The sequence below is a fragment of the Notothenia rossii genome, assembly GCF_949606895.1.
Source record: "Notothenia rossii genome assembly, chromosome: 3".
Lineage (NCBI taxonomy): Eukaryota > Metazoa > Chordata > Actinopteri > Perciformes > Nototheniidae > Notothenia > Notothenia rossii.
This window is the reverse complement of record NC_136901.1, coordinates 61,262,586-61,287,704: the sequence shown is the minus strand read 5'-3', so window position 1 is coordinate 61,287,704 and position 25,119 is coordinate 61,262,586. Positions and strand designations below refer to the sequence as shown.

The 25,119-nt window shown below is 41.2% G+C and overlaps 2 protein-coding genes across 7 annotated transcripts; both read left to right on the top strand.

Moving 5' to 3' along the window:
• Positions 1-3,187: 3,187 nt before the first annotated feature.
• LOC307032541 (uncharacterized protein) lies at positions 3,188-9,618 on the top strand. Its single transcript, XM_079670593.1, has 7 exons — positions 3,188-4,237; positions 4,600-5,225; positions 5,514-5,832; positions 6,288-6,342; positions 6,690-6,843; positions 9,015-9,137; positions 9,269-9,618. The coding sequence occupies exons 2-7, from the start codon at positions 5,215-5,217 to the stop codon at positions 9,312-9,314; spliced, it is 708 nt and encodes a 235-aa protein (XP_079526719.1). The 5' UTR covers positions 3,188-4,237; positions 4,600-5,214; the 3' UTR covers positions 9,315-9,618.
• An 8,221-nt stretch (positions 9,619-17,839) lies between these two features.
• Positions 17,840-23,747, top strand: LOC307032539 (uncharacterized protein). 6 transcript variants are annotated; one of them, XR_013806288.1, is made up of 6 exons: positions 20,600-21,898; positions 22,067-22,151; positions 22,316-22,420; positions 22,513-22,591; positions 22,737-22,811; positions 23,107-23,747. XR_013806288.1 is itself a non-coding variant. In XM_079670590.1 (3 exons), exons 1-3 carry the CDS (start codon positions 18,501-18,503, stop codon positions 22,333-22,335), a joined length of 324 nt encoding a protein of 107 aa, XP_079526716.1. In that variant the 5' UTR covers positions 17,840-18,500; the 3' UTR covers positions 22,336-23,099. The 6 variants fall into 6 exon arrangements, 1 of the variants encoding a protein (XP_079526716.1); XR_013806289.1 differs by having other exon boundaries at positions 22,316-22,425; XR_013806290.1 differs by lacking the exons at positions 20,600-21,898; positions 23,107-23,747 and adding an exon at positions 17,840-18,719 and having other exon boundaries at positions 22,316-22,425; positions 22,513-23,099.
• Positions 23,748-25,119: the final 1,372 nt, after the last annotated feature.

Sequence of the window (25,119 nt, the reverse complement as noted above, 5' to 3'; positions counted from 1 at the left end):
CGGAAACGTAAGTTCTAATATTACACTAGATAGTAAACTAGAATGCTTTTCAGCCATAAACCTTGAACAATTAAATTCAATGATTCTCTCTTCTAAACCATCAACGTGTATCTTAGACCCGATTTCAACTAAGCTGTTAAAATAAGTTTTTCCATTAATTAGCGTTTCTTTATTAAATATTAGGAATATGTCTTTATTATCAGGCTGTGTTCCACAATCATTCAAAGTAGCAGGGATAAAACCGCTTCTTAAAAAGCACAACCTCGATCCAGAGGTTTTAGCCAACTATAGACCTATTTCTAATCTTCCGTTCCTCTCAAAAGTTATTGAGAAAGCAGATGCAAAACAGCTGTGTGATTACTTAAAAAATTAGGATTTATTTGAAGATTTTCAGTCTGGCTTTAGAACACATCATAGCACAGAGACAGCTCTGGTTAAAGTCACAAATGACATTCTAATAGCCTCAGACATGGGACTTGTCTCTATTCTTGTTTTTCTCGATCTCAGTGCTGCATTTGATACTATCGACCATGATATCCTATAGCAAAGACTAGAGCACTTAGTTGGCATACAGGGAACTGCCTTAGGCTGGTTTAGGTCCTATCTATCTGAACGCTCTCAGTTTGTAAGTGTCAACGATGAATCTTCCACGCAAACCAAAGTTAGCCATGGAGTGCCATAGGGCTCAGTTCTCGGACCTATTTTGTTCACATTATATGTGACCCGCTCTATCGAAATCAGTCGGAAGTCGCAACGGCTCATTTCAAAATAAACGTGGATTTGCGTAAAAAACAATTTTTTCGGAGTTCGGGTGTTTTGTTTGATTTTAAACAAACAAAGTCTTGGCTTTCAGAATATGAAACTTTTATTTCCAAACTCACACAATAAATACATTCTTTAAGCTTGTAAAGGGAAGATGACAGGCAATCTGCTCTTCCGCAGCGCCGCCCCCCCTCCCTCCGGCTGCCATTATGAATGTAAGCGTACACTCTAAGAAAAATCCGTAAAATGATGGCCAATGTGGTGTAAAATTTTACTGTTTAAGTACTGTAATCGACTTTTACATTACTTTTGCCGTTGAAAACAGCGTTGCCAGGTCTGCTTATTATAAGTTTCCCCCAAGATTTTATTTGAAAATAGCAGGTCTACAAGCTCACAACGCGTCGCGTCGCGGCACGTTGTGATCTGCTATTTTCTAATAGTTGCTGTATAGGTTTAAAGTGCTCATGTGGCCCACTTCACTTCTTTTGGGCTTATTTTCTCTAGACCTTGTGGCTTGTTTGTGTCCCTCACAGAATCTGGCAACACTGGTTGCGCATTGCATTGTGGGTGCTTTTGCACGGTAAAAAATATCTGTGGCCGCCATTACAGGAATCCCGCACTGAAAGTGAACCTGAAAGTCTGCTCGGTAGGTTGGTTCATTGTGTTTAATTTGGGAATGGAACCTCATTTCTTAATCAAAAAGGACATTTATGGTAAACATAACATTTGTGTTAATGTTAAATATTTGTTTTATTACGTGTACGTCTGGTAGGTAACTCTCTTCTAACTGGCCCCAGTTAGAATATAGTCCTTAAGCAGTATCCCCCCGTGCAAAAGTTGGCCAGTTCATTGAATTGATAGGTAAAGTTTGTATTTATGGTTAGTTTATTTTCGCAGGTTTGTGTGTTGTTGTTTTATTAGTATCTTTCCAACCTGGCTAACGTTAGCTTCCATTGGCACAGTGTTTTCCCCCCAAACACCGCGGTCAATACAGCTATAATAATATCATATCGACTAATATATATTCGATAGGCTTTGTTGACATTTGAAGGTGTGTGTGTTATGTTGTGGTTACATTTGGATTAAAAGTAGTATTGTAAAAGGCAGCGGGCTAATGTTAGCTTCCATTGGCACAATGTTTTCCCCCCAAACACTGCGGTCAATACAGCTATAATAGTATCATATCGACTAATATATATTCGATAGGCTTCGTTGACATTTGAAGGTGTGTGTGTTATGTTGTGGTTACATTTGGATTAAAAGTAGTATTGTAAAAGGCAGCGGGCTAATGTTAGCTTCCATTGGCACAATGTTTTCCCCCCAAACACTGCGGTCAATACAGCTATAATAGTATCATATCGACTAATATATATTCGATAGGCTTCGTTGACATTTGAAGGTGTGTGTGTTATGTTGTGGTTACATTTGGATTAAAAGTAGTATTGCAAAAGGCCGCGGGCTAACGTTAGCTTCCCGTTAGCTTCCATTGGTACAGTGTTTTCCCCCCAAACACTGCGGTCAATACAGCTATAATAGTATCATATCGACTAATATATATTCGATAGGCTTCGTTGACATTTGAAGGTGTGTGTGTGTTATGTTGTGGTTACATTTGGATTAAAAGTAGTATTGCAAAAGGCCGCGGGCTAACGTTAGCTTCCCGTTAGCTTCCATTGGTACAGTGTTTTCCGCCCAAACACTGCGGTCAATACAGCTATAATAGTATCATATCGACTAATATATATTCGATAGGCTTCGTTGACATTTGAAGGTGTGTGTGTTATGTTGTGGTTACATCTGGATTAAAAGTAGTATTGCAAAAGGACGCGGGCTAACGTTAGCTTCCCGTTAGCTTCCATTGGCACAGTGTTTTCCCCCCAAACACTGCGGTCAATACAGCTATAATAGTATCATATCGACTAATATATATTCGATAGGCTTCGTTGACATTTGAAGGTGTGTGTGTTATGTTGTGGTTACATTTGGATTAAAAGTAGTATTGTAAAAGGCAGCGGGCTAATGTTAGCTTCCATTGGCACAATGTTTTCCCCCCAAACACTGCGGTCAATACAGCTATAATAGTATCATATCGACTAATATATATTCGATAGGCTTCGTTGACATTTGAAGGTGTGTGTGTTATGTTGTGGTTACATTTGGATTAAAAGTAGTATTGCAAAAGGCCGCGGGCTAACGTTAGCTTCCCGTTAGCTTCCATTGGTACAGTGTTTTCCCCCCAAACACTGCGGTCAATACAGCTATAATAGTATCATATCGACTAATATATATTCGATAGGCTTCGTTGACATTTGAAGGTGTGTGTGTGTTATGTTGTGGTTACATTTGGATTAAAAGTAGTATTGCAAAAGGCCGCGGGCTAACGTTAGCTTCCCGTTAGCTTCCATTGGTACAGTGTTTTCCCCCCAAACACTGCGGTCAATACAGCTATAATAGTATCATATCGACTAATATATATTCGATAGGCTTCGTTGACATTTGAAGGTGTGTGTGTGTTATGTTGTGGTTACATTTGGATTAAAAGTAGTATTGCAAAAGGCCGCGGGCTAACGTTAGCTTCCCGTTAGCTTCCATTGGTACAGTGTTTTCCGCCCAAACACTGCGGTCAATACAGCTATAATAGTATCATATCGACTAATATATATTCGATAGGCTTCGTTGACATTTGAAGGTGTGTGTGTTATGTTGTGGTTACATTTGGATTAAAAGTAGTATTGCAAAAGGCCGCGGGCTAACGTTAGCTTCCCGTTAGCTTCCATTGGTACAGTGTTTTCCCCCCAAACACTGCGGTCAATACAGCTATAATAGTATCATATCGACTAATATATATTCGATAGGCTTCGTTGACATTTGAAGGTGTGTGTGTGTTATGTTGTGGTTACATTTGGATTAAAAGTAGTATTGCAAAAGGCCGCGGGCTAACGTTAGCTTCCCGTTAGCTTCCATTGGTACAGTGTTTTCCGCCCAAACACTGCGGTCAATACAGCTATAATAGTATCATATCGACTAATATATATTCGATAGGCTTCGTTGACATTTGAAGGTGTGTGTGTTATGTTGTGGTTACATCTGGATTAAAAGTAGTATTGCAAAAGGACGCGGGCTAACGTTAGCTTCCCGTTAGCTTCCATTGGCACAGTGTTTTCCCCCCAAACACTGCGGTCAATACAGCTGCCAAAATCTGGACAAACTTAATGATTATTATCCACTTTCTTCTTACCAGAGAGGTGCGAGGTTGCTCATTCCTCTTAAACACATGCCAACATGGAGCTTGTGAAAGATGTGGTTAAGAAAGCCATACCATCGCTCAGTAGTGATAAGATGGATGCACTCATGGCTAGACTGGTGGAATTAGGAGTTCAATGTGAAGATGACCTGATCCTTGTGGATGCCCCGGACATTCAGGACACTCTGCCACTCATTCAGTGCAGAAGACTCGTTAAGGCTTTCCAAGGAGGTAAGTTTTTTTATTTGTAACCCTAATCTGCACAGTACTGAGGGGTGGACAACACCGACAAAATCAAATATCACCATTATGTATTTATGACTATGTAATGTTAACAGTTGGGTAAGTTCAGTTCATTCTTTAAAATCAGGAAAACACAACAGGTATCACAATATGATACCCAAAATCCTATTCAATAATCTCATATGATATATCAATATATTGCCCAACCCTGTATACTGTCTGTACAAATTCACAGACCCTTAAGGGTCCATTTGTACCCCTGGTGGTCTCCAACGGACATTGAAAACCAGTGTATTAATTAATTAGTAGCATTGGTGATGTGGTTAATTTATGGGGTATGTCATCCATAGATTCACAAGCTGCACCACAGTTCAGAAGCCCTGGCCCTGGCCCTACATCTACACCTCTGCCACAGAGTGATGATCTGTCCCCAACACCACCTGAAGCACCACCTGCCCATACCCCATCTGCCCACTCCCCATCCTGTGAGCCATATTCCATACCATGGCACAAAATGCCCTCAAAGCTCATGGATGTGTTGGGTGAAAAGAAATGGGTAAAGTCGAAAGAAAGACTACAGATGGTTCGGATTGTTGTTGATGATTACCTCCATAAACACCCTGGAAGACCTGGTAGATCCAAGCTGATGGAAATCGCCAAGAACATTGTAGGACAATATCCTCTGTCTTTCAAACAGACAGAGCCCTTTGGAAATATGCCGTTTGCAAAAGATGGTTGTGGTCCTCTCTTTACCCAGCTAGAAAACAGAGTTGAAAATATTAAGAGAACATCAACCCCAGGAAAGAGGCGAGCAGAGGGTGGAGAGGGTGAAGTTCAGCGGAAGAAAAAGTCAAGAAATTCCGATCGTTATGGATGTGTGGAGTGGGATGTTGCTGTAAAGGGAACTGAGAGTAGAGCAGAACTGCTGTCAAAACGAAATGAATTGAAAAGTGCCTTCAAAACCCATGATCCTCAGGTAGGGCTCCAACCATCCATTATGTTCTTGTGTATGTATGGATTACTTTTTGATTGAGTAATTGAGAGGCTAATATTTGAGTTTGATTTATTTTTGGTATATCAATTCAAATTGGTTTTGTATAACTAACAAAAAATAACTGATCTACAAGTTCACAATGGGACTCGTTGTGCGCTTGTATATCAGCTATTTTCACCCGAAATTGATTTATCTGTATTTATATTGATCATTTGTTTTATTATTGATTCGAATTTATTAGTTTGATTAACTGTTGCCTCATATCTTTAGGAGTCATCTGTTTCGAAAACTGATGGCTGAAACATATCCCATCCAGCGTGAAACCATCAACGACGGAACCAATGTAAAGGTCCTAAAGGAAGAGTGGCCATTTCTTTTTGAAGCTGCTCACCTGTTTGATCATGCATCTAGACTCCTTGGCTTTTCGTTACAAAACAAGCTGGCACAGGAGCTTTCCAAAAAAGAACCGGGCATCAACAACTTCCTTGACACCAAAGGGATGAAGATGGGTGAAGGTCCAGTACAGCTGATCTGTGGCATTGTGAGATACTTCAAGGAAAACCCTGATCACCTTTTCTGCAAAAATGAGGTACATTTTATGGATTTTAAACCCCACTTTGCACTGCTGATAATATCGAAATTGGTAAACCATCTCTCCTGGAAACGAAGATAAAAGGAAATCAGTAAAATCCTTGATTTATTTTCCCGACCAGGAGAAAATCCCTCATATAATTATACACTTCCATCCCGGCAGAGCTCCTCTGTCTTGGAGGACCAAATGCTGTCCCCTAATAGAACAAGGTCTTGTAAGGACAGACTTTCCCCCCCTGACCGAAAAGGATTCTGATCCTAACATTAATCGATTATGTTTGTGTAAACAATATTTTTTTATAACTACTATTAACATTATTGTCTATGGTTGCCTGTGATACAGACGCTGGCAGATGGTCTATTTGCCTGCCTGACTGTGTGTTTGCGTACATTGGAAACATAAAATCAACACATTCATATGTGTATCTTTGTTGTTTTATTTTTCGAAAACAGTACTCCGCAGATGCTGAACTCAGCCTCCCCTGTACCCCATGCATCCTAATCAGAGGTTTGTAGTTGAATCATTTTTGCATCCCAGCAAGCTTGGAGATATGTTCTCCATTTGTTCTTAGGTTTACTGATGAGACGATTTGTTGTGATGAAAAGGTATAGAGTTGGTTGATTTTGTTTTGTAAATGGTGCTCAGAACTATGTTGATTAGGGCCAAAATCTTTAAATTTAAGTACACTTGTATGTAAAGTCTGACAAACTAAATGCAGAATACCTTTTCAAAGTATTTGTTGCTTGTTCTTACCATAACCTGTGTTTGGGCTGAGTATGGAAGATTTGGCACGTGTGTACGTTATTATTTTTTTTAATTACTAATACATATTGTTTTTGTGATCTATGTTTAAGGTGACCATCTATTCCAGATTGCTGTTGATCAGGAAGTTGTGAATGACCACATCACCTCCCCCATTGTGGCCCTGAGCTATGCTTTCTGCTTGTTTTATGTCTGCAACATTGAATATCCAAAGGAGATGTCTCTTACCCTGGAATTCATGCAAAGGTAAGCAGCTCATTGTTTTGAAATGTATAAGCTGGGGTATTCAAATTCTGAGACTGAGGGCTTCCCACCAGACAAAGCATGTAAAAAGGTATCCACTCATCGTCCCTTAGATTACTAGCATAGTTGTGCTCAATTCCAGGATGCTTATGGGATCATGATTATTAAATATAATATATATTATATGTTTTGATCCCATTGACACTCTACAATCGAGCCAAGATATTCATTGCTCTTTGACAGGGGTCTTCAATGTTGTTCAGTCCAAGGACCCCTTAGCTGAGAGAGATGAACCAGGGACCCAAATACTGCCTAAAATTGTATTGCAGATTCAACTTTTTCATAGAGTTCATAGACCTGTTTGACAGCACTATCACCAGTGTTGTGTAAAGTTTGTTTGCTTACACATGATCTTTTCTATTGTTTGTTTCATGTTAATGTGTATTATCAAACATATAATCACTTAAACCCTCAATACTTAATAAATGTTCCAATAACACAGGCAGCACATTTTGCAGCTTCCTGTTGAAGGCCCATGCTCTTTCATATAACTTCAGACTACACCAAGTACATAGAAAAGGTCTGTCCTAAGGCATTTGGCATTTATTAGGCTCTGACACTGGGTGATTGGGAAAACATGTACAATATTCCTAACAACTATCTCTGAGCTATCTCTTTAACCAAAGACACACATTTAGGCTATTCTATGTGAGCTGCTTTTGTGACTAATATAACAAAATCCATACCAGGATTCATGCCCCAATGTTAATACTTGTTGTGTAACGTGTACATTTGCACCGAGTGTCACAGTTACCACTCCACTCAACGTTTGACGCCTGTGCTCTTGTTGCAGATGAGCTTAGTGGTTGTGTCACACTTAAGATTGACTGAAATCTGACAAGTAGACTGCGATATTGAAAGTAGCAAATTTAGATGCAGTTTTAATGCAGTGGTTGTATGTGTGAAATCAAAATTGAGCAACTATGTTATCTATTTTGTGACTAAAATGTATATAGACTGTGTACAATCATAATCGATGCAAATAAATCAACCCTCTTTACCTTGGTTGCCTGTAAAGCTGCTGCAATGAAATCTGGACCTCCGTCTTTGTGCACTGGATCACAACTCGCCTATCGTGATTATGTGAATTGGTCTGCATTATGAGAATACAAACAAACATGATCCACCTATAGTATGTAGCCAATAACCAAAACCATTGTGGATTTAGTAACTCCTCCTGTCAAATGTTCACCTGTGCATTTAACAAACTATAACACCGCACACTGTCACCTCTAAATTGTATATGTATGTTTAACAAACACACAACTCCACGATAAATGTAGCAAATACCAAGACATTTTACATATAAAATAGAGGCTGTAGGCTATGTCACAGTGGTGATTATGACAGGAAAAGTCACTAAATACACTATATAGCCTAGTTTGTCAGCACAAAATAATAGTTTTGTTAATTCATATTGTAAAGGTGCATAATGTTTGTATTCTCAAATGCAAACCTATTACCACCACCGAGGAGTGGTGATCCAGAACGGGTTCAGAGGGACCAGAAAGAGGTCCCACTGTCATTGAAACAATCTTCCCGGACAGCACTGTTTACAACAGACTCGCCGGCCATTTTTGACGGCTCATGTAAATTATATATTTTTTTGTCACAAAATAGACCATTACTCATTGTTCATTAATTTTAGACATACATTTCAGATTAAAAGTTTGTTATCAATCGTCACAACTTCTTTCAGCACTCGTGACTACTAGCGACTACTACTAGCTGTGCTACTCATGCACTGAGTTAACGGTGCCCTGAGATCGTTCATTGCACGTACAGTATATCCACACAAGTCACAGGTGCACGGGTTATGCTGACATTTCCAGTATAGTATGTTGGTGATGAGCAGACTTTAACAGCACGTTGTCTGAGTTGCTCAGCTTACAGGAGCAAAGTGTTATTGTAGTAGTAGTATTTTGCAACATTAGCTGTAGATGGAAACACACACACGGGCATGGTGGAGAAAACAAATGTATGCTATTTTAGACGGCTCCACTCCTGTAGAGCCACACTACAAGTAGTATCTCAGCTTTGTCTGCATGTTACTCTTTAGTTCAGTTTCATTCATTTAGTTGCATGTGCAGCTAAACATATTTCTGTTTCCTTAGAGTTTTCTTTGGAATGAATCCTGACCGAGGGTCCAAGGCTGAGATGAAGGGGAAGAAACAGCATCACATTCCTCCAAAACTGTCGAAGCTCGTGACTGAGCTGAAGGAATTTGACTGGCACATGTGAGCTTTCCTCAAAGCTCAAAACCGAACTTTTTGGACTGGACTTTTGGACTGAACATACCATCACACACACACTTAAAAAAAAAAAAAGTTTACTTTTTTTTAATTTGTCACTGCATGTTCTCCTACAGGTTGGGGCAGCGCCTGTCAGCGGGGAATGTTGAGTGGGAGGTGTAGGACGGAGTTGCTACATCCTCTTGGAGGGGGCTCCTCCTTCCTCACTGACAGGTGAGCCAGTAGGGTGCAACAGCAGTGGCAAACATTGGGAGGAATTTATAACTACTAATTTGATCTTGAGGCGCACATGTACACACAGCCCGACCTCTAACATCATGGTGTTAAGAAAAAGGTTATTGTTGCTGTTATTTTACATACTTGAATGTATGTTCATGTTAGGGTTTTACAATTGTATGGAAATGTCTTAAAAAAAAAACATTTGTATGGCACTCAGGTAGCGAGGGGTAAAATTATTGCCCACCACCACAGATTCTTTGGGTTCAAATCCCCCATGTTCGGGGGGAGGGAAGTTGGGAGGGTGATATTTGTCACTGCATGTTCTCCTACAGGTTGGGGCAGTGCCTGTCAGCGGGGAATGTTGAGTGGGAGGTGTAGGACGGAGTCGCTACATCCTCCTGGAGGGGGCTCCTCCTTCCTCACTGACAGGTGAGCCAGTAGGGTGCAACAGCAGTGGGAGAAAAGTTCAGTTTTTTCATTTCATCATTAAATGCACTTTATACATTAGCAAAAAGGAAATAAATGCACTTGTATGGAAAAAATGGTATACATTTTGTTCAATTTCTATATATTGTGCTTTATTCAGTTTGCTTGAAAGTGTAATGATTGTTATTTATTTAGTATTAGGATATATATATATTTTTTATCCCAAGATTTAAAAAAAAGATATTGGGATTAACGGAAGTGTCTGTAAATAGTACATACTAAGGACTGTTAAAATACGGAATTGTCCGTATTAGGATTAACAGAAGTGTCCGTAAATATTACGGACAAAGTCTTGTTAATCTACAGAAATATCCGTTATAAGGTTGACAGAAGTGTCCGTATATGGTACAGACAAAGTCTTGTTAATCTACAGAAATATCCGTTAAAGGGTTGACGGAAGTGTCTGTAGAATAACGGACAATGTCCTGGCAGCAAATTACCAGCACTTTGTCCGTTTTTCAACGGATTTTTTTTTTACAGTGTAGAGTAATCATAAATAACACGGCAGGGTCCGTTACAGTTTGTTTGTGGAGAACGGAGTAATTTAAAGTCGTAGCAGGAATAACAACAGCCGGTGTTTCTCGTGAGGGTTTTCCCCGGGAAACAAACGCAATACACACAAATGCAAAAATACACAAACACACACACGTATACACACACACACTCGCGAGCTTACCCCAGACCAGTAATCCAAACGAAAATATCTTCCCTCCGTAATATTTTGATCATTTGCTCCGCTAATTATCAATCAGATCGATGGATTCCAGAGAAGAGAAAACTTTGAAGGCCTTTTTCTCAAAAAGATGACTCGGTGACAGTCATTATATAATGTGACATATTTCGCCTAATATTTGGAGTATAAAAACAATCCTGATATCATTAGAAAGCTAGGAATATCGTCTTTCCAGCAGTGTATACAACTCAAAATGTGTCTTCGGGTCAATGCGACTGATTTCGATAGAGCAGGTCACATATATGCTTCCGTTAGGCAATATTATAAGGAATCATTCTGTAAACTTTCATTGTTATGCGGATGATACTCAACTATATTTATCAATCAAGCCTGATGAAATTAATCATCTAAATAAAATTCAAGACTGCCTCAAGGACTTAAAAACGTGGATGACCTTACATTTTTTGATGTTAAACACGACCAAAACGGAAGTTATTGTACTTGGCCCGAAGAATCTACGAAACTAATTATCTAAAGATATACTAACTATGGATGGCATTAATTTGGCCTCCAGTGAGACTGTAAGGAATCTTGGTGTTATATATTTGATCAGGATTTATCCTTTAACACCCACATAAAATCAATTTCAAGGACCGCCTACTTCCATCTACGTAACTTTGCAAAAATCAGGCATATCTTGCCTCAAAACGATGCAGAGAAACTAGTCCATGCATTTGTTACTTCAAGGCTGGATTATTGTAACTCCTTATTATTAGGGTGTACCAAGAAGTCAGTCAAATCGCTTCAGCTGATTCAAAATGCTGCAGCTCGTGTAGGAAAGGGAAAGGGACCACATTACTCCTGTTCTGGCTGCCTTACTTACACTGGCTCCCTATAGAACACAGGATAGAATTTAAAATTCTTCTTCTCGCCTACAAAGCCCTTAATGGACAGGCGCCTTCTTACCTTAAAGAACTAATTATACCCTACTGTCCTACTAGGGCATTGCGTTCCAAGAATGCAGGGTTGTTGGTTGTTCCTAGAGTCTCTAAAAGTACAATGGGAGCCAGAGCCTTTTCTTATCAAGCTCCACTTTTGTGGAATCAGCTTCCAGTTTGTGTTCGGGCGGCAGACACCCTATCCGTTTTTAAGAGTGCGCTTAAGACCTTCCTTTCTGATAAAGCTTATAGTTAGGGCTGATTAGATTCAGCCCCTAGTTTTGCTGATATACGCTTAGTTTGTCGGGGGACATCTTACTTCTTCCTTCTCTCTGTCTATACCTGTGTACTCTCATGTTCCGATTAACCCAGCTTCCCCAAATGTCTTTCTTTTTGGTGTCTATATACGCCGGGATCCGGAGTCATGGATGATCCTGCGGTCCTGTGTCATGGATCGCGAGTCCTGGATCTTGAGTCGTGGCTGTGGTCCTGGATCATAAGTCCTGGATGGATATCCTCGTGGGTTCATCTTCCCATTATACACACATGCATTTCCAAACATTTGGACTACCTATGTTGCAAATGTATTATCTTTTCAATTTACACACGGCATCTATGTCACGTCTGTCCGTCCTGGGAGAGGGATCCCTCCTTTGTTGCTCTCCCTGAGGTTTCTCCCATTTTTCCCTTTAAACTGTGGGTTTTCTCAGGAAGTTTTTCCTTGTACGATGTGAGGGTCTAAGGACAGAGGGTGTCGTATTGTCATACTGATATTCTGTACAAACTGTGAAGTCCACTGAGACAAATGTAACATTTGTGATATTGGGCTATATAAATAAAAATTGATTGATTGATTAAACATTGATTGATAAAGACCCCCGAACCCAGAGTGATGATATTGAGTGTGTGCCGACTCCGAACAAGCAGCAAAAACTAGAATTTTCACCGTTATTAACTTTTGTTATGTCTTCCTTATTGCAATAGTATTTATCAGAGGTGTGGACTCGAGTCACATGACTTGGACTCGAGTCAGACTCGAGTCACCAATTTGATGACTTGAGACTCGACTTGACAACATCACAAAACACTTGCGACTCGACTTGGACTTGAACACCAATGACTCGGGACTTGACTTGGACTTGAGCCTTCTGACTTGAGGTGACTTGATAATTGAATTCAGAGGTCTCCAACACGCCGATCGCGAGATTCCGCTAGAACAGTAGACTCCCGTCGGAGAGAGCAGAATCTTCAGCCGCTCCTACTCTTGCTGAGAATCCTTGCAGGCAGTGCCCAGGGGCGGGACTTTATTTAGCTGGGCCACCATGCGGCCAATCATATGCGAGGACACACTAGGATCATACCATTATGTGAAAGAAGGGTGGGGGGCACAGCAGGTGTAGTGGTATAGGCCAGCTACACAGAGCGACAGGGAGACGGATTTAAATGCAGATTTAAAATATAGTTAAAGTACCACCTGCAGAGGGATCTAGATTCAGGTGTTCTTTTCCCCATAGAGACCGCCTCGCTGCACATTATCCCTTGCGTAAAGATAGATTGTGGGTCCCTTATAACATGTTGTACACAGTGTAAATAAACATTCTGGTCACCTCAACATCAGGGATCTTATACATTAATCTCCTTCTGAATCAAACCGTCACGGTAGCCTTACCCTACTGATCCCACTTAAAATAGAAAAAAAACACACTACTTTACCAGCAGAGAGAAAATTGATTATTAAATTATTAATCTGACTAATAAAGAGCGGTTTGATTATTAAGTATTATTCTGTTGATCAATGTCATTACATTTGGTGAAAAGCACATAGTGACTTGTTTATGACTCGTTTTGTCAAAGTCTAGGACTTGGACTTGACTTGAACTTGAGCGCAAAGACTTGAGACTTGACTCGGACTTGCAAAACAATGACTTGGTCCCACCTCTGGTATTTATTGTGATATGTGTGCACATGTAGGCCTAAGTTTTAAGTTTTGGCTATAGGCTGTTGATGAGTAACGCAAAAGTAATGTAAAGAGTAATGTAAAGAGTTACTTTATGTAGAGAGTAAAGAAGTCAAGTAATATATTACTTTATTTAAGTAATGAGTAATATGTCATATATTACTATTTTTGAGTAACGGCCCCATCACTGGTCTTAAACCACAGTTGTTACATTTTAACTGATTCTTAAAAATGTTGGGCAATTTGCACAATTAGCATGACTTACCATTATGAATGTAAACTATATTTAAAACATGACTAGGCTGATTTGGACAATTTTTGAGTGGTTTTGGGGGTTATTAAGGATGCTGAATCCATTTCTGACATGTTCAGAATTAAAAATGGCAGTTTTAACTAGACTAAATATAAATATTTATATATCTGTGGGCTGATTTTGATCAAATGTGGGTACATCTTGTAGTTTTCGTGGAATCTGGATCATAAGAATTGGACGGATTGCTTATTTTTTTGAAGAAAAATTGTCTACAATAGAGATTATCATTTATATCTTGTGTTTTTTATATCCAATGGTTATATATAAGCCTGCTTTCTGCCATTTTTGATACTGAAAATGTCAGAAATGGATTCAGCATCCTCAATTACTTCCAAAATAACTCCAAAATTGTCCAAATCAGCCAAACCATTTTTTAACTATTGTCCAAATAGACTATAATGCCATTAATGCTAATTAACTTCTGCTAATTGTTCAAATTATCCAACATATGCAAGTTAGAAACTGCAAGATGCTATGTGCTGGGGACCAGTGGTGTAGTGGGGATTTTTTTACTGGGGAGACGCTATTTTAATTAGGTCATCCCAAACAATGCCACACAAGTGCGCACGCGCGCAGTGCACTCACAAAACGGGCAGACAGGTCCACAGAAACTACCGGTATGCTTAGTCCTACTTGAGTTACTGTACTGAAAAAAGCAGACGGTGCTGCGCTCAACACACACAGACTCAAAACCATGGACACATTGGCACATAAGTTACATAAACAATTTATAGGCCTAAATTGCATAAGCTACAGCAGGGGTCGGCAACCTTTTTTATATGAAGTGCCATTTAAAAAAAAAATTGTTATCAGCGTGCCGACAATCGAGAATGATCAACGGCGGGGGGGGAGGGGTTGAGGAGCTTGACGCTCGTGAACTATCTGCCGGAGGGCAGGGGGAGCCTCGCTGCGCGGAAGCAGTGTGTGGACCTGTCAACGAAACCTACACATTTACCACATTTAAATAATTGGGTTAAACGGCATAATAATAATAAGGACAATCGTCCGTTCTGTGATTCTCCAGAACACACATGCTATGATATTAGGGTCATGCAGAGTGAGATGAGATCGCTGTCCCTTTAAGAGAGAGAGAGAGAGGTGTGGCTTGTGCATGTGTGTGTGTGGATGGCAGAGCGACAGTGAGGGGTGAACGTGTGTATGTTTCTGGAAGTGAAACGAGGCAGCAGAAAAACAGAGGTCTGTGATGTATTTTGTGAAACAGAAGAAAAACTAAATAAATGCAACGGCCTCCCAAGAAGAGCTCGCCTCTCTCCAGTCATTTAAGCTAAAGTGGGTTATTGAACCTTGTTGCTGCTGCCCTCCTCGACTACGGTCTGGGAGCCGACAGGAAAGTTCAACACACAGATGGCTAATCAGCCCCTTTGTAGCATATTATTTCGATGAGCAGATCGCCACTGGGCTTTCAACTAAAGACACAGCCACGCAAAAACTGCGGCATTTGTACAGCTCCTTATGGGTAGGCCTACTGCAATTTGTGAAGTGCTTTCCTCCGTGGTGAAACGATCAGCACTGCACCACGGAGGAAAGCGGCAGAAAGTCAGCGGGGCTGCGTTGCGTGCCGTGCATGGCTTCCGTCTGCAGGTAGACGCGCTCTGGCGGCGGTCTCGTTCAGGATCCGAAAATACAATTTAAATATTATTGCACATTTATTCCACTTATTCCTAGTGTGCCACTGGTTACGGTGCCGCGTGCCAATGCTGGCACGCGTGCCAGGGGTTGCCGACCCCTGAGCTACAGTATTGCAACTAAGCAGACAGCGGTGCTTCTCTCTCTCTCTATCTCCACTTTCAAAATCTATTTAAAACTCATAACAAACAAACAAAATTCCCAAAGTTGTCCTGAAATTAACTTATTAAATAAACGAAACGAAAAATATAGCCTACTTATGCAAACAACATTGAATCTGGACTTGAAATTATTCTGATTAGGCCTAGCATATTGCACATAAGCAGACAGCGCTTCTTTTCACACACACACACTCACACACACACACACACACACACACACACACACACACACACGCACACACGCACGCGTTTTGAAGACTGATAAATCCGAAATGGATGAACAAACTTGGCAGCCCAGTTTCCCAGCTTTGCAGTCTATCCACGGGTATGCCTCTTGTTTCCTCCGACACATCTCCTCCGTCCATACCTCTGGGAAATGTGAGCTTGAGCTAGCTAGGGGAACGTTGCTAGCGCAGCTAACGTTAACGTTAGTGCTAGCATTATCCACGTCTTTAGACGGCTCTTGTGATGATGTAGTACTAGTCTAGTAGCAGATTCACTTGTAGCTCGGTGCTGCTAGCCTCTTTCTTCTTGTGAATTGTATTCTTTTTAGAAAATAAGTCAAGTAAAAAATGTTTGCCTGCCATTATAGAGCTTTTTCGTTAGCGTTCTTGTGGGAAAGAGCTGCCGCAAAAGCGGCGTGGGTGTGTCACTGACACACCCCCAGCTCGCCGTGGGGTCACGAGCGTGATGACGAATCATAATTTTTTAAGGAAATCATTTTTATTTTCTATTATAATTACTGTGAAATGTATTATGTTTTTGTCATTATTACAACAAATACATTCTCTATAAGTGTGTGTAAATGTGCAGATCTGACATCACCTCTGAGCTCAGGATTCAACTCTCACCCCTAGATTCCACCGGGTCCGTCTGCAACGTGTTACGGCTGTGCCGCGGCGTCCGCAAGGCTCGCGGCCACTCTAGTTATTATACACACATGCATTTCAAAACATTTGGACTACCTATGTTGCAAATGTATTATCTTTTCAATTTACACAGGGCATCTATTGCACGTCTGTCCGTCCTGGGAGAGGGATCCCTCCTCTGTTGCTCTCCCTGAGGTTTCTCCCATTTTTCCCTTTAAACTGTGGGGTTTTCTCTGGAAGTTTTTCCTTGTACGATGTGAGGGTCTAAGGACAGAGGGTGTCGTATTGTCATACTGATATTCTGTACAAACTGTGAAGTCCACTGAGACAAATGTAACATTTGTGATATTGGGCTATATAAATAAACATTGATTGATTGATTGATTGATAGTCAATGGGTGCTATTCCACCAGACGCGCCGCGTTACGGCTCAGAAGCGTCCCAGAAGCGTCTCGCCGCTGGGCTCCGCTCGAAATAGGATTGTTTTTCGACGTGACGCGGCCGTAAGGTAATGTCGGGCAGGCAGGAAGTGGAACGTTCAGAGCATATTATAGCATATATATATATATATTAGGGCTGTCAAGTTAACGCGTTAATAACGCCTTAACGCAAAAAGCTAAATTAACGCCACTAATTATTTTAACGCGATTAACGCATGTGTAGTTTTTGTCCTCGGCCGCCCCGTAGTTTCAGAGTGCATCGAGTTTAAAATACCATCTACAAGCTGATGCTGACAGCCCCGCTCCTGCCGCCTGCTTGGGGTAGACCACACTTCCACTCTCACCGGCGGGCCCTGACTGGCCATTGGGAGGACCGGGAGGGTGTGTGTATGTGTGGCCCGAGCGAGCGAGAGAGATACCTTACGTGTATTGTTGTTGTTAGCATCTGGTGCTAGCTAGCTGCGCTAACAGATATAAGGAGCTGTTTAAATGAAAACAGAGGAGCGACATTTCGCCGACAACTGCGCCGAGCACTTGACTTTATGCAGGTAGCCAGACAGTGGGACATTGTACGAAAAGTCAGCACACTCAGCACGGATAGTGTGCTCAACATGATTGCAGCGTCCAGGCAGCTCCCGTTCGAGCATATGCCTTGAGTTGCACACAAGCGGCAAACTCTGGGGAACAGCCAGGACGCCAATACGGAAGTGCAACACACTGCAGTTCATACATGGGCCGCTAGGGACTGACTGCAGAAAGGAGCAATTTCCATAGACCCCGATGTTAAAATGCCCAACTTTAAAGCAGAAAAAAACATGTTTCTACCCATGGATGCAATAAATATTATTATCGATATACAGTTGCAAGAAAATGTGAACCCTTTGGAACTACCTGGATTTCTGCATAAATTGGTCATAAAATGTGTTCTGATCTTCATCTAAGTCACAACAATAGTCAAACAGAGTCTGCTTAAGCTAAAACCACACAAACAATTATATGTTTTTATGTTTTTATTGAACACACCATGTAAACATTCACAGTGCAGGGTGGAAAAAGTATGTGAACCCTTGGATTTAATAACTGGTTGACCCTCCTTTGGCAGCAATAACCTCAACCAAACGTTTTCTATAGTTGCATATCAGACCTGCACAACGGTCAGGAGGAATTTTGGACCATTCCTATTTACAAAACTGTTTCAGTTCAGCAATATTCTTGGGATGTCTGGTGTGAATCGCTCTCTTGAGGTCATGCCACAGCATCTCATTTGGGTTGAGGTCAGGACTCTGACTGGGCCACTCCAGAAGGCTTATTTTCTTCTGTTGAAGCCATTCTGTTGTTGATTTACTTCTGTGCTTTGGGTCGTTGTCAGGGGTGGACTGGCCATCTGGCATACCGGGCATCGTCCCGGTGGGCCGTTGACCCAATGTGGGCCGGTCCGCAATGTTTTTTCTTTTCTTTTTTTTCCCTCTAAATTCCCTCCAGTTGGGCCGGCCAATTGGCTACAGAGGGTTAGCAGTGTGTTGCCAGCATTGACACATATTATTGGTCTATTGTTTGTCATTGTCAATCAATCATGGGCTGACAGGCTCAGAGAGCCCTGACAGTGCTGTCAATCACAACACAAACCAGGGTGGGGCGGGACCTCATGGCATGGGTGGGAGTCGCGGGACGGGCTGCTGCTGCGCTGAAAATGGATAAGCAGAAGAAACGCCCGGGTGGCGCTGAAAAACTGCGACTTAAAAAGCTGAAGTCTCTGGAGGTGGAGGCTGCTAAATATTCTAAATTGACGGACCTATTTGGTGCCGTGGTCACCGCCCCAGCAGGTGCTGCTGCGCCGGGAGACGAGCGAGTGGAGGAATACATGGTAAGTAACGTTAGCTTGGGCTGGCTAGGCTACATTTTTGAGAAATGTCCAAAAAAAAAGTAGACAACTTAACTGCATAATCCTACTTGTGACAACATATTAGCCCAGAGTTGAAGGGCTGTGAATGTTGGTAGTTGTGGTTGATTTTGTTTAAATATGCCGAATTGTGATATTATGGGTTTTTATTGTTCAGATGATTTAGCTAGGCTTGCTAAGAGCTGCTAACGTCAGCGGTTTCTTGTAGCCATAGCAAAAGTAAACGTTCACATGGACCAACGAGCTGTAAGTAGAGATGAAGCGGCAGAATCAAGCTGTATTGTAAACACAGATGAGATACTTTGAATTTTAGCAAAAAATATAAGTAAACCTATAGGAAATAATTAGATTAATTTGCAATATTTGCCATTGAATTTATTGTAATCTTTCAATTCATTTATTGTTTACTGAGGTGATAACTATTTCATAATTTGTGTGTGACTTTAATTTCTTTGTAAATGTGTTACTTTTACTGTAGTTTTGAAATGGCTGTGTATAGTGCTGTCTTGAGCATTTTCAGGTATTGTCACAAAGATCTGACTTTTTTGCATTGGAAAACACTAAGTGTCATAATGAAAACATGGCAAAGCCACTAGTGTTGTTACGCTCGCGAACGTTTCGTTCAATATGAACTAATCTTTTATCTTGTAAATTATTCTGTGGTTTGGCTGTAGAGAGTGAGGAGTATGTCAGCCCAAAGACAGGATCACCTGAGAGGGAAGCAGCTGTTGAGAGCTATGAGTGTGCCAGTCAAATAACAGATTTTTTTTCACAACCTGATCAGAGAAATCTCCAGTCATTTTTAAATTACCATCCTCAGCAAAAGAGTAGCAATCCAGTGGTGCAGAAAGTGTTCTGTAGCAGAGACGGCACCAGTAGAAGGTGGCTGACATACTGTCCAGAGCGTCACATGCTGTATTGTTTCATCTGCATGGCATTCGGTAAGAGAACTGATAGCAGTCTGTTCATCAGTGGAATGTCAGATTGGAGGCATATACACCAGCGCACAGAGGAGCATGAGAGAAGCAGTGGACACAGAAACTGTGCTGAAGCTTACCTCTTGAAATCCGCCAGTGCTGATATCAGCAGTGTGTTTGGTGGCAGTCAGATGTCGGCGCACAGAGAGCAGGTCAGAAAGAGACGGCAGGTTTTGGAGCGCATCATAGATGTCATCAAGGTTCTTGGGAAGAGGGGGCTTGCATACAGGAGGTCAGAAAATGAGGCAGCATATACTCTGGAAGACCACACAGTTGATCATGGTAATTTCTTGGAACTCATACTTCTACTGGGGAAGTATGATTTCTGTTTAAAAGAGCACCTGGACAGCTGCATTGAGAACAGCAAAAAGTTGCATTTGTCTGGTGGCACGAGAGGCAGAGGCTCCCTTGTAACTTTACTCTCCAAAACCACAGTCAACTCAGTGATAGATGCAATTCATCATCTCATTCAAAAAAACATCTCCAGTGATATCAAGAAAGCAGGAATGTTTTCAGTGCAGCTGGACACAACACAGGACATCACCTCTCAGGATCAATGCTCTATAATTATGAGGTATGTTACTGATGTTGTTCATGAGAGGCTTGTTGCAGTGCTGAAGTGCAGTTCATCCACTGGACAGGCCTTGGTCAACATGCTGTCAGAAGTTCTGGACAAAATGGGCCTCAGCAAGACCATGTGCATTGAAAATGTGACTGATGGGGCATCAAACATGCAAGGCCAATACAAAGGATTTTCCTCACTATTGTCTGCACAATCTCCAAACCAGGTGCATGTATGGTGCTACGCACATGTACTAAATCTGGTGCTTGCAAACACAACCCAGATTGTTATTGAGAGTGGGTCCCTGTTTGCGCTCCTCAATGGCATTGCGGTATTCATCAAAGAGTCATATAAAAGGATGAATGTGTGTCAAGAGTCAGGCCGAAACAAGAGACGTAGACGCCTTGCTCCTATTGGCGAGACACGCTGGTGGGCCAAGCATGAGGCCCTGAAGAAGGTGTTTGGCTCCTTTGGAAAACCGGAAGATGGTCTGTACGTTGATGTGCTGTTGACATTATCAGCTATACAGAAACAGGCAACAGTGAAACCATGTATCCGTGTCATGGCCAGAGGATATGCAGAGTCATTGCTCAAGTATGAGACGATCTTGATGGCTCAAATCTTCCTCCGCATATTTGAAAATACCTCTCCATTGTCTAAATACCTTCAGACGGCAGGATTGGACATCCTCTCTGCTCACAGAATGGTGGCATCGACACAGGATACGCTGAAAAGCTTGGGAAGAGATTTTGAATCTGTAAAAAAAGCAGCAGACACATTTGTCAACTGGACAAACACAGAAATCCAAGAGAGAGATGACACGGACATTGAAGTGGAGGCAACACTGCCACAAAAGAGGAGGAGGATGAAGAAAGTCTTGCCTGGAGAGATGGCTCAGGATGAGACCCTGGATGATGCAGAAAAATCCTATGAGGTGAATGTGCATAACCGGATCATGGACACAGCAATTGAAGCCATTCATAGGCGCTTTTTAACACACGGCAATCTATATGCAGACTTGGCATGTCTGGATCCCAGAAACTTCCCTCAGCTCTGCACCAGTGCTCTTCCCCAGTCTGCCCTTCAAGACTTAAGCAAGTGCTTGCAAGGATTTGACAGCAGGGCAACCAAGGAAAATATGCAGGCCGAGTTGAAAAGCTTTGCACTCCAGTGGAACAGGCTGAAGGCATCCCCATTTGCAGAGTACAAAGCAAGAACAGTAGAAGATGGATCAGGTGGTGAGGAGGACAACACAGAAGAGGTTGAGATAACTCCCATAAGCTGTTGCTCCTGCAAAGAATGCCCTCTGTGCTGCTACCAGATACTTCGCCGTTTCAACATGCTAACAGATGCATACCCTGCCCTCGGCCTTGCTTATAAATACCTGCTTACATTATCCCTCACACAGGTGGCTTGTGAGCGCACATTTTCAATTTTGAAGTTTATTAAAAACAGACTCAGAAGCACCCTCTCATCTGATAAATTGGAGGCATTTATGTTGATGGCTACAGAGAAAGACATCCTCATGTCCTTGGACTCTGACTCTGTGATAGACAGACTTGCAGAGAAGAGTGAGCTGCTTAAAAAGCTGCTCCACTGATAAGGCGAGAAATATTTAATATTATTGTTATTATCACACATCACACATTATGGATGTAGTAATTCATTATTTGTCATTTTAATGATGCTTTTCAGAAGTTGTATTGTGCTTATGTGTTGATCCTTACTGGTGTGATCATGTACACTAAATTATCAATTATTCTCCATTACAGGTTGTTCTGATATATTTGAGGAGTCGTTCTCCCTCTGTTCTATATGTGGACTTGTTCTCTCATTTGGGACCACTGTTAGAATTTGGTAAGTGTATCATGTATTTTTTAATGTTGTATAAATTCATACTTCATCATTTAAAAAGTTTTGAAAGACACGCACATCCCAAAAGTTTTCAACTCTAGGTGCAGGACAGAGGAAAATATTTTATTTATTTTTCAGACTTAATAATGTATCCGATTCCCTCTCAGGTCGACCACTTGACATGTGAGAGCTTGAGGAGTTGTTCCCCCTCCGTCCATGTTCGAGGATTCGCTCCCTTACCACTTCACCACTTTTTGAGAAGTCTATGATTTGTTGAGTATGTCATGTGTCTTATAATGTTATATTAATTCATACTTGATTTGTGATGATGAGAGACTTAATAATGTTTCCATCTCTCTTTTAGGTGGACCACCCTATATATGAGAGCCTAAGGCTCCATCATTAAATGGGCCACTTTTAGGTTCCTGAGCTTATTTCATGTGGTGAGAGGAATGCAATATGTGTATGTTTAAAGGTTATGTTTAAAGGTTTATGTGAAGAAACATACTATATGTGTTATAAAATGACAATTGGTAATTCATAAATGTCTCTTTATATTCTCTGCTACCATTATCTCCTGTCAAACAGGTTTTCCTGACCTGCTAGAAGTTCTTCTATGATGCTTGAGTCATCCATCATATCTGAGAGCTTCGTCTTGACTTTGTGAGTTTATTATGCAACTTGTTTTGTCTCAGATTGAAACAAAAGGTTTGATTATGATTATTTCCTGGCTGAAGATTTTCATATTGATGGTTTTAATTTCAAACATCTGCATATCTTTTAAGTTCAATTAACAGTTATGCAGGTAGGCCTTAGGGCTCTTTTGAGACTTAAGTCATCCTTCATGACAGATACATTTGTTCACTAAGTGTCACTACGTCACAAAAAGGCTACATGGCTACTTATATTTGTCAGTACACAGATACTGAGTACAAGTTCTGTTTGCTGTTTCTTGCAGGTCACGAATTTGGTGAGGAGTGGAGCTGGCTGGCTGCGGACGAGGAAGTATAGAGCAATACATTCTTTTGCACATACACGTATATGAGAATGCATATCTCTTCAGACCTGTAACCCATGTCTTAGACTTTTCACACAGCTATATATATATATTTTTTCCAATTTTCTATTTATGGTTTCATAATGAGTGAGTGAGTTTCAGCTCTAATGCTGCTACTATCTGTAATATGTTTCTATTTAGATTATTTGTCAGGATATTTTTTTGTTATTATTGTCCGAGTCTGGTTTTAACTAATACTGGGCTTACACCAAAAGATTTTCACAGTCACAGACTAAAAACTGAAAGGGTAGCATAAGGGTTCACCCCGTTAGTCTCGTCCCACCCCTAGTCATGACATAACTTCTGTTGTGATTTGACACTATAATGAATAAAGATTGATTGATATAGCTGTCAATTTTAGTCCTTGAGTTCATAGTTAAGTGCTTTATTTGTTAACTGCTATCAAGGAATATGACTCTCCTTTGTAGTATGCATGAGAGAAGATGCCGCAAGTTTAGTGGACTTCTATGTAGTGTCCGCTGAAAATGTAGTGGGCTGGTCTGGACAGAAAATGCCAGGGCTGAATTTTTGTCCCAGTCCACCCCTGGTCGTTGTCCTGTTGCATCACCCATCTTCTGTTGAGCTTCAATCGGTGGACAGATGGCCTTAAGTTCTCCAGCAAAATGTCTTGATAAACTTGAGAATTCATTTTTCCGTCGATGATGGTAACCTGTCCAGGCCCTGAGGCAGCAAAGCAGCCCCAAACCATGATGCTCCCTCCACCATACTTCACAGTTGGGATGAGGTTTTGATGTTGGTGTGCTGTGCCTTTTTTTCTCCACACATATCGTTGTGTGTTCCTTCCAAACAACTCAACTTTGGTTTCATCTGTCCACAGAATATTTTGCCAGTAGTGCTGTGGAACATCAAGGTGCTCTTTTGCAAACTTAAAACGTACAGCAATGTTTTTTCTGGACAGCAGTGGCTTCCTCCATTTTATGACCAATTTATGCAGAAATCCAGGTAATTCCAAAGGGTTCACTTTTTCTTGCAACTGTAGTTAGATTCCACCTTCATGATTATGAATCTGTGAGTGAATTGTTTTCTAACACGACCCTTTTATTTATATTAGGTCTTAAAGTTTTTGCATAAATGAGGGCGTGGTCACTTTGATGGACATGTACATGCCTCACTGTCAGCTAACAGCAACTTTTCCACTCTGCTAGGCTACAACCATAGAGACTACAACGTTAGTTAGTCATAGTACTGTACTTGACCCTTTAGCTTTAGCCGTGTTCGTGGTGATTGTGCCTTTTCGGGAATACTGTTACAAATACCAGACAATTAAAATGTTGTGCTGTGCGCTTGAATGTACTAACAGAACTTCCAAGAAGTCTAAAATGATAATATCATACATGTTAATCCCGTTCGCAGGTGTTTGTGTGCTTGGTAGCTAGCTTGTTACTTATTAGCCAGCTAAGGACGTAACCCTTTATACTATATACATTTTAGTTTATGATTCAGCCTTGGGTAAGACTTTTATAGTCTATGGCTATGACGCCCATAATGCTAAACGGGAGCAAATGTTAATTGGGGACCCAATTATCCCAGTGGTGGCCGCCGGAGCTAACGGAGCCGCAGGGGGCTAGCTCCAGCCAGCGTCCCGGAGCTAGCCCACTGCGGCTCCGTTAGGTCCGGGCGATGGAGTCCGTCGTTATAACTTGAGATCAAGGAATGCAGCGAAACGCAGACTTGTTTCGCCTACTGAAGTATTAGCTAAATAAATTATGTTGAACAAGGCTTATTAAGCTGAACATCGCCACAATTGTTCTGCTATGTATATCGGTACTTCTTTCCTTAACGTGTGAATGACAAGCATTAAGAATAACAAAATATAGCTAATTCTCTTGCAGATTGTCTCATTTGATTATGAATATAACATTTATATAGGGGAACTATACTGTTAGCAGTAAC

Coding starts and splice junctions, on each gene's coding strand:
- LOC307032541 (XM_079670593.1), top strand. Junction 5,833..6,287: donor ACCTTTTCTGCAAAAATGAG/GTACATTTTATG, acceptor TTTCGAAAACAG/TACTCCGCAGATGCTGAACT. Junction 6,343..6,689: donor CCCATGCATCCTAATCAGAG/GTTTGTAGTTGA, acceptor TCTATGTTTAAG/GTGACCATCTATTCCAGATT.
- LOC307032539 (XM_079670590.1), top strand. CDS start 18,501: ATGGCATGGGTGGGAGTCGCGGGACGGGCTGCTGCTGCGCTGAAAATG. Junction 18,720..22,066: donor AGCGAGTGGAGGAATACATG/GTAAGTAACGTT, acceptor TCTCCATTACAG/GTTGTTCTGATATATTTGAG. Junction 22,152..22,315: donor GGGACCACTGTTAGAATTTG/GTAAGTGTATCA, acceptor ATTCCCTCTCAG/GTCGACCACTTGACATGTGA.